Source organism: Gymnoscopelus braueri (genome assembly GCF_963280865.1).
Source record: "Gymnoscopelus braueri genome assembly, chromosome: 13".
Lineage (NCBI taxonomy): Eukaryota > Metazoa > Chordata > Actinopteri > Myctophiformes > Myctophidae > Gymnoscopelus > Gymnoscopelus braueri.
In genome coordinates, this window is record NC_137615.1 from 22,198,112 (window position 1) to 22,208,111 (window position 10,000).

The 10,000-nt window shown below is 40.7% G+C and overlaps 1 protein-coding gene across 1 annotated transcript; it reads left to right on the top strand.

Moving 5' to 3' along the window:
* Positions 1 to 461: 461 nt before the first annotated feature.
* Positions 462 to 9,781, top strand: stard3 (StAR related lipid transfer domain containing 3). The gene is given in 16 exon segments (XM_080447543.1): positions 462 to 1,054; positions 1,057 to 1,111; positions 1,113 to 1,236; positions 1,421 to 1,498; positions 2,643 to 2,720; positions 2,826 to 2,879; positions 3,261 to 3,378; positions 3,472 to 3,573; positions 4,129 to 4,184; positions 4,298 to 4,390; positions 4,593 to 4,655; positions 5,080 to 5,175; positions 5,465 to 5,544; positions 6,656 to 6,760; positions 6,931 to 7,024; positions 7,298 to 9,781. Coding segments are annotated over 16 exon segments (1,335 nt in total). The 5' UTR covers positions 462 to 1,023; the 3' UTR covers positions 7,406 to 9,781.
* The last annotated feature ends 219 nt before the right edge of the window (positions 9,782 to 10,000 follow it).

Sequence of the window (10,000 nt, forward strand, 5' to 3'; positions counted from 1 at the left end):
AGTAATGCAAGTTAACTTATCAAATTGGAAATAGTCCTTCAAATGCACAGCATGCACTGTCTGTAATACTAAGTCAAAGGTCAAGCAAGCTCAGTAATATGTTTTAAGTGTTTTAAGTTACAGCACATTATATTTATTTACAAATAGGTTACATGATTGCTTTTCCAACTTTGAATTCTAAATGAGCAGAAACTGTCATCAATTGAAATATCTTAGTACATATGTTGGCCTATGAATTATTATTATCTGGAAATGTTTTGTGCCCAGAAGAGAAGATTTGTGTTAAAACACTTTCAAGATTTTTCAAAATTATCAAAAATTCGATCGAAAAGTTCTCGGCTCACAGTGAGCTTGCCTTGTACATCTGCAATTTTTGAGAACCACTGTTGTACTAAACCAATGTTCAAAATACTAGATTTTCTGAAAAACCTGTTAATCTAAAATGATACAGATACTTGCATAATGGGGATATTTTACTGTATGTTGTTGACCTGTTTTCTGAGTTTTCCTTTTTTTCCTCTATTCGTATGACTATTTTGTAATTGTAAATTGTTGTAGCTTGTACGGGGTGGGAAAATCCCTGGTTTGTTCCTTCTTCATTTACAAAGTTTACACTTCCTGGGACTTTGGTGGGAAGTAACGCTCAAACTCCATTGACACCATGTGATCGTGCACCAGCTGGGAGAAGGAAGGTCTCACGTTGACAGGTCTCTCCCAAAATCCCTGCTAAAATAATGTTTGGAACATTTCAAAATGTCCCTGTTCACTTGCCATCTCTAGCCCCATCCGGGACCCCCCCCCCCCCCACCTCCGCCATAGCTCCGGCCAGGACTAGGTCACATAAACGTACCATCCAACATGGGTGCTCGGAAACCTATTTCCGAGCAGCGAAACAACATATAAAAATGTAAAGGTAGTCCCGGGACTCTTGGCTGGTGCTTGAGGTACACCCTGCTGAGTCTGAGCCTTCCATAAACGATTCCCTCCATTGTGCTAGGTGGAGTACCCCGTCTCACCGCAGGAATGCCGGGCGGAGGCTACGGGGAGTTTGGGGAAGCCTCCCTGCCATCGCTTCCCTCAACGCGTCCTACTCGACGTCCCTATCCATTCCCCTCCCCTTACCTGTGTGTCCCCCCTGGGGAACGCAAGGCCATCTCTGATGTCCGTCGCACCTTCTGTCTCTTTGTCACGTTCGACCTCCTCTTCATCGCCCTTCTGTGGATTATTGAGCTGAATGTGAGTGAACATGGGGATGCGGTCAGTCACATGTTTTAAAATTTGTATCTTCATTATAGAGCTACGGAGAAAAGCTATTAATTCGAACTGTGAAACTGAACTGTCATTTTTCTATTTCTAATTGTGACACCCCTTACTGTTACCACACGACAGATCAGTCCACTCTGCTCTTTTGCCTTTCCAGAGCGACCAAACCATCTGGGAGAACCTGAAGAAAGAGGTGGTCCAATACGACTTCAAGTCTTCCTTTTTTGACATCTTTGTAAGTTTAGAAGTGAAGTTGTGCATATGTTTGGTTTGGTTTTGCGCTGGTACTTACTGATCTTTATAAGGAATCATGCTTTCCAGTCTCACTGAGCATCCCTAACTCATCTGCCTGATTATTTTATAGTGAGATTTATTTTATTAGCTCACGTGTGCTTTGCACACGTCAGCTTGTTCAGGTTTCAGCCACAATGTACCTGGAGGAGGCCAGTGTCTGTCTATAGCTATCGGTACCCAGCATTGCCTGGGTTGTTAGGTAAACAACACAAATCAGCTTGTATTACCTTCCTGCCTTGTATATACACACAGTATATCATCAGTGCCTACTGCCTATTGTAGATGGTCAGTACTTGGTAATTTGGAGGGAAGTCTAATATGATGTCAGTCCTATGACATCAGCACTGCATCAGTCTCTGTCTGTCTGTCTGTCTGTCTATGATTGATTTGAAACCTTTATTTATTCTCAAAAAGAGCATTGAGGTTTACCGTTATTTGCAATGCTGTCAAGATTACACATACAGATATAAAACGCAGAAACAACAAAAAGAGACCCAAACAGAAAACTAGTTAAAAACGGTTACATGGTGAGTTAAGGAGATTTGAAGCAGGTTATTAAATTGTCCATGACACTGGAGCATCAAAGCAGATTTTCCCAGTTCAGACTGAACATGTGGAACCTTAAGTATAAGCCAGTCGTTTGAGCGGGTCTGGTAAGTGCTGTTTTTCCAATGTAACAGCAATGTGATATACTGTATGGTGGTAACTTTCCCATCAATAGCCTTAAAAAATAAACTGGTACCAGTGTCTATTTCTCCTCTCTGAGAGGGAAGACCAAATTACTTTGTCATAGAGGCTGCAATGGTGAGTGCCGGCAGTCAACAATGACAAGTATTTTGATATCAGTATATCTGGGTGGATGTCAGGCATGCAAGTATTTTGGGAATAATCTGGGCCGACCAGCACACCCTCAACCTTGCATAGATTTTTTTCTTTTTTTCTGCATGCACTAGGCAACTTAATACGTTGTTCATTTGTCTGCATTCCTTGACACAAAGGACAAAAGAATGGAAAAGAAAAACAACTCATGCTCACATGATTATATAAAGAAGTCATTTTATCATTCTGCTTTTGTTTCATAACAGTTGCTTGCTGTGTTTCGGTTCCTCTGCCTGCAAGTGGCTTATGCTGCTCTGCGTCTGAGGCATTGGTGGGTCATTGCGGTAAGAGAGCTCGCTCAGACAGACACAGCTAAAACTCTTATTTGGATGATAAGACGGGAATGATCCTGCAGACCCTGACATGGAACCTCTTTCCTCCTTCCACAGATCACCACTCTAGTAACTAATGTCTTCCTCGTTGTGAAGGTCATCCGATCTAATGTGAGTGTCCCCCTACTGCTGTTTTGAATCTTAGCGTTGGACTATGGTTCAGTGAATCATGAGCCACCTCACACTTTTCACTTCCCCATTTCCACCAATATTTAATTGTATAATGGGCTGAAGGCTAGTGTTGACCTTATGGGGAACTTTTATACAAGTGATGTCAAAAACTCATAACAGCTTTGGTAACTTCTTATATAATCAACAATGGAGAAGTGATATAGTTAGTCCTTCAATAAAAAGTATATATGACGTGTCTCAAATAAGGAAGTGCCTTCAGTAAGTAATAAATTATCCATTGTCAAGCAGGTCAATGTGTAATGTCTTGTACATGTGTGTACTTTCCAGTCTTGGGCTCACATCATTTACTTCCTTGTATAGCTCCTTTCCCAGAATGCCTTTGGCTATGTGCTGCCCATTACTTCATTTGTTGTGGCATGGCTGGAAACCTGGTTTCTTGACTTCAAAGTGCTCACTCAGGAGGCTGATGATGAGAGAGGTGAGTGGGAAACATTTTGTTCTGGATATAAGATAAAATGAAATTGGTCATTAATATTGGAGACCAGTATGAACTGTTGTCTGTGTCCCTCAGCCTACCTAGCAGCGGTGCATGCGGCATGTGAGCGTGCCCCCATGATATACCCCCGTGCTGTGTCAGATGGACAGTTCTACTCCCCGCCGGAATCCCTCGCAGGTAAGCAACCACTGTGGAGAGATGGATTAGGGCCCTATGTTTTTTTGTTTTGAGGAAAACGCGGATGAATCACACAATCCGGGTTTCAAAATAGAAGTCAACTCAGACATAAATGCAGAGTACCATGGTCTCATCATATCATCAAAAAGATTCTGTTCTGTCGATTCTTAATGGCACACACGCAGACAAGATGGAACATTTTCTGGAAACCACTCATCGATTGTCCACCCCCCCCCCCCCCCCCGCCCCAAAACAAGCAGACAAACAAAAAACATTTCGCTACATCTATAACACCAAAACACTAGCATCCAAAGAAAAGGAAAGAATTACAAAACCATTTTTATTTGGCCCCAGATAGTTTGTTTCTCTACATCCTTATTCTATACTCGAGTCTAATCTGTCTACTACCTCCTTAACTCATTCAGTGCCATTCTTTTTTTCATTTTTTTATGACGTCTTAGACGTCACGTGGCGCTCAGGGCGCTTCAGGCCATGACGTCTTAGACGTCATGTGGCACTGAATGAGTTAACAATGAAGCTACCCTCTGTCTACAGGCTCAGAGGAAGATCTCGATGAAGAGGGCCTTGGGCGCAGGGCAGTCACTGCACAGGTACTGTATGCTCATTCTAATATCCTCAGCTCCGTGTCCGAGCTCTGGTCTTTGACTGGTGTTGATTCGTTGTCGTTTTTCGTCTCACCATCCCTCTCGGTCTCCCTCCTCAGGAGAAGGAGTATGTGAGACAGGGTCGCGAGGCCATGTCTGTGGTGGAACAGATCCTAGCCCAGGAAGACAACTGGAAATTTGAAAAGAACAACGTGAGTCTGAATTCTAAGAAATAATAGGTCTTCCATTACCATTCCTCTTGAGCCCTGTTTAAGAAACCTGATTTCAAAAACAGCCCCTTCTCAGTGAAAACATTTCCATTTAATTTTATATAGTGAAACCGAAATGAATCGGACCCTGTTGCATAAGGAAATGTCAAATTTTATGACGCTGATAAAATGTTTCTTGTGACAGGACATGGGAGACTGTGTGTACACTCTGGAAATCCCCTTCCATGGAAAAACCTTTATTCTCAAGGTACGCAACTGCATACATATTAAAATCCTCATTGTTCATTTAACTCTTATGGGTTAATTTGCCTCCATTTGTACACTCTTGAGTTAAATAAACACTCAGGATTTCATTGTCATCAAAAGCAAGTACTTGAGCAATAATAAGAATTGTACATTTATCTAAGAGTCATGTAAAGTTGTATGTACTCATCTAAACACATAAGTTGTGTTAGATGAGTATTTACAGAGCATATTCATTATAATTACTCACCTGATCTACAATGGTCAGGATTTAGACTACTATGACAGCATTTAGCAAGCTTATTTTCCAATAAAGTTTGTTTTCTGCTCTGTATAATGTGGCCGCACCTTTACTTGTGCTTTAACTGAAGTGTTTGTGGTTTATTGTCATACAGTTTTTTTCCCCCCCTTCATTTGGCTTTATTCAGGCTCTTGTTCAGTGCCGTGCTGAGCTTGTGTACCAGGAGGTAATATTACAGCCAGAGAAGATGGTCCAGTGGAACAAAACTGTTACAATCTGCCAGGTGACGGAACCCCTCTGCTTTTATTGCTGTCATTGATTAATCACTTAAGGCTGATTTATACTCTGTTGTATACCACCGTCACACGACAGAAATAGCCAATCTACAAGCTCACAATGCATTTCAAGCTTGTAGATTTTCAATTTTTGCTGCGCGGTCCCAGTAAGTATAAATAAGCATGTAGGCCTAGGCTATTTTATAGATAGCAAACGTGATAGCAACGTGAACTTTCCCATTGTTCACGTTGTATCCTGCTGTAAAAAAAAGCCTAACAATGTGTTCCTCTCTTCAGATCCTTCAGAGGGTTGACGACAACACCATGATTTCCTACGACGTCTCCTCTGGGGCGGCGGGAGGAGTGGTGTCTGCAAGGTATATCCCTACTGTATATTGCAACCTAAACAAGCCTACCTAGAGGTAGTATAACTGCACGACCAACCAGTGCTTTATTCAACATAGCCATTTTCAACTGTAGGGCTTTTAAATTATATGATACAATAATTTAGGAACCCATGTTTACCTTCCCAATACTGTTCACAACAGAAATATGCATTTTGTAGCTATTCCTGATGGGGAATTTGTAACATTTATTGAAGTGAGATGGTCAAAATGGAATTTCACAAAGCAGGATTAGAAAGTTGTCCAGATAATGGCGAAAAAGATAAGATCCTAGCGACACTGATATGAATCTTAACAACAAAATATGAAAAACGTGAACATTAGGTTTACGAATATTATTTAGTAATGTATGTTGATGGTTGCAAAGAATAAACATACATTACATAAGAACACTTTTTAAGTTCGTAATCAATAAATAATCCCCAGGTATTGCTTAAATAAGTTGAACAAGTCTTTCAATGCAGTCAGGCTTCTGGTTTATCATATTTCTGCTAAACTACTAAACATTATAGCAAGACAATAAAAAAGTCTAAAGTAACAAGTGCCATAGATTTTAAGAATTCTCAGTGGCCCTGCATATCCATTTTGTCCAGAACCTTGTCTAGGAATATATGTCTTGTCTAGCCAATATGAATGAAATGTAATGTTTTCAGTTGTCTTATAATGTTGCAAAATTAAATTTAGGTACTTCCTCAAATGCGATCAATTTGATTTCCAAGGTAAAATACATGGAATGTCCTGTGTCAACCCCAAATGACTTATTCAGACCTTTTTCAGATTTAACTTTTGCATACCTGAGTGTTGGTACAGTAGGCAGTTGCGTAGAAGATCTTGGGTTGACAACAAAGAAACATAAAGCTCTTCATCATCAGGTTATCCTTTAGAGAAGGTGATGCATGTTTGCATGTGAAGAAGGTAGCATGCAGAAGATTCTTGTCACTCTGTACACAGATTCCAACAGAGCCAATAGAGGGCGCTAAATTCATCAAAAGCAGCTCAACTATGCGTCAAACCTCAAGGTTGCCCTGTGTTTCTGTAACATTGTTCCAAGTCTTCATATTTACTTTTTTCCCTCCTTCTACAGGGATTTTGTTAATGTGCGGCGGGTGGAGCGCAAGCGAGACCAATACGTCTCTGCAGGCATGGCAACAGACCACGATGCCAAACCTCCACACAGTCGCTACGTCAGGTCAGACCATGCCTCGTGCTGTCTAATGCCTCTTTAGCATTCAAAACACGACAAAGGTCGATTTTTTTCTTTTTCTTTTTTTTAATAAAAAAATGTAGCTGTCAGTTTAATCCGTGCAACTTTTCTGCCCTTTCGTTTTGTGTGAACTGAACCCTCCCTCTCCTCCCCAGGGGAGAGAACGGCCCCGGAGGATTTGTGGTCCTCAAGTCCAGCAGCAACCCATCTGTGTGTACGTTCATCTGGGTCCTCAACACAGACCTGAAGGTGAGCCTAAACTGACATTTTCTTTTGGGTCAGCGTTGATGTTATTAATATTATTCATTCAGAAAAGTTAGGTTTTTTAGTTTTTTTCCACACACCAAAAAGGGTTCTGTTTATCAATTAAATAAATCATGTGAATTGCACCAGTTTACATGGTAACTTGCATTATCACACAATAAAAAATCACCCACACACTCATCAAGATGACCCTAGATTCAGCGTCCTGTGTAGAGGATTTTTAACCCTAACCTTTCCCTATTTCCTCCCGTCCATCAGGGCAGACTGCCTCGCTACCTCATCCACCAGACTCTGGCTGCCACCATGTTTGAATTCATGGCACATTTACGCCAGCGTGTCACTGACCTCCAGTCCTCTCACCACTAGGAGACAACCTCCTCTGCCATACTGAACAACAGGAGAGATGGCCTTCTAGCCACAGTGCCACAGTAGCTTGTGAGGTGTTCTTTGCATTTCTGGGCTCTCCACTACCAAAAATTGCTCAGCATTTCTGTTGTGGTGCACCTCAGATGAGAAGATGAACGCACTGAGAAGAATGAATCTCAAAGAGGATGTATGACATGAGACAGCATCACAGCAAGGACAACAGCCGGACGGATTGCTCATTTTCATCCTTAAACTCAACAATTGTTTTTTTTTATTAATGGATCACATCCTTATTTTTTTATGTGTAGAAGAAGACCAATGTATTTTTGCTGTGTCCCTCACTGTGCAATGACAATTTTGTCGTCACGCCTTGCTAAGCGGTTTTGAATCAGGATGGACCTTTTGGAACTGCGAAGAGGCGGAATACAGGTGGAAGTCATTTTCACTGTCTGATTTTCCCCTCTCTCATTTCAACAGAACTGACGCAATGATGTGTCTGAATTTTGCTGCACCAAGCAACAGTCTGTCCCTGAGTCTTATTCTACAGCAGACGTTGGTCAATTATTGGCTATTTTTTGCTTTTTGTTGATTTTATTTTGGTTACAGCACCGTCTTAACTGTGGTTCTTTCAAGAACTGTTCTGAAGAACCTGCATTTTGCAACCATGTCATTAAGAAAGCCTTTATTTGATTGGGAAAAGACACGTTAAGTCCCTTAAAAGTTTATACCCCGTCTTCACTTCACTGTGGTCAATAGGACAGAAGTCACGGTGGTCTTGTCACCACTTCACACTGATACGCGTGTGTGTGTGTGTGTGTGTGTGTGTGTGTTGGGGGGGCTGAGCCCCACCAGATCTGACAGCACTACCTGTCCCACGGCAAGAGAAATCAAATGCCAACCTCTGCTCAAATACTAACAGATATGTTGATGTATTTGGCCTGTCTGCTTGAGTTTTTGAAGCATGGAAGACAGAATGATGAGGCAGCCATTTAACCATATTAACCCTGATGTCGCTATTTTTGACATGTCATTATGGGTGAAATTTTAAAAAAAAATGGCAAAACCTTTTGAAAATAGCCTATCTACAAGCTCACATTGCGATGCGGCGTGTTGAGCTTGTAGATCGGGTATCTTTGAATAGCCCAAAAATAAGGCTTAAGTGGTTAATGGACCTCCAACTCAATCTTCTATTGATGTGGTAATGATTGTTTATGATGCTAATTATTATTAGCGAGAGATAATGGTTACACATCTGGAAGCTGTATCCTTGCTAAAACTATATTGTGTGCCATTAACCTCAAGTGGCCTTCAAGCAAACTGCTGCGCAAATTGGTGGCTGTCAAATCATTTACTGTATTCATGTAATGATCATTGTCATATCGAGAACAGGCCTCTCATAATTTACATATATGTATGAGGCAATTCACGTTTTTTTTCCTTATGTGATATGGTTCCTAATAACAGTTTTTTTTTTCATAATGCATATCATTATGACATCATTTACAGGTAGCAACTTGCCAGTGAGAACGCGTGCACAATCTTCAGTGTCCTCAAAAGAACGCTCATGTTTTCTTACTTGTGCCTTCCAGTGCAGTGAAACGAGGCACAGCAGGGAGGACATTGTTCCGTTAACTCTTGATTAAGGACCATATCTCTTGAGGCCCGGGCACACAATGACCACATTATGATCATGTTAAGAAGTGGCTTAAGTATTTTGTTTTGCACGCTCAGTTATTGATGAAATCTAGGAATGCCACAATCTTGACCTGAATTTATCTCCAGTGATAACGTCTCTGTAGGCAAATGGTTAGTTGTCGAGCCGCAAAACTATCCTAATGATCGTCTGTGTCCATGTAGCCTCGGAAACCCATGCATTTTTCCATGTTGCTCTGGCCACAAATCTGTCCACCAGAGGGTGCTTAAAACGCCAAACACGGTTCAACTTGCCTTGTTGAGATTTTAGCTAATTAATTTTGGTCAGAACTGAAATGCATACGAACTGTTTTGGACTGAGAATTTAAATCAGATCAAAGTATGTAAACATGGACATTGTGCCTTTATTACCGTAACAAAACGTGTCCAACTTTTCACCTTATTTGCTTTTAGCAAAACATCCAATATTAAACCAATGCTTCGTAACTTCAGCAAAGGTTTATATACAGAGTGAATCCTGTCAAGATATCTTTTTTCAGATTTGTATGTTTTTGTTTTTAGTGTTGGTGTAATCTTTTAATTTCTGTGTAAAATATAATCAGTTCTAAAAGATGTTAATTTAAAGCCATTACATAAATACTTACCAACCCCTCAACTGCAGTTTATTTTGTATGGAAATCTAACCAGACTCAAATGTATAATAAAATGGTTGAACTGATTTCATTTGATTGGTGGAGATTTCTTTTAATTCCCGGTTTTGTGACGTAAAAGAGACTAGTCTTGTATACAAAATGGGGCCTTGAAATAAGTCAATCCAAATGCAGCTCTTGATTGAATAATATTTTTTTCTCTGCCTCTGAGACCACTTAACTAGTGTATTCACATAATATGTGAACACAGTAGGTTCTCTGAGTGGCTATTTATACTGTTTGTTGACTTCCT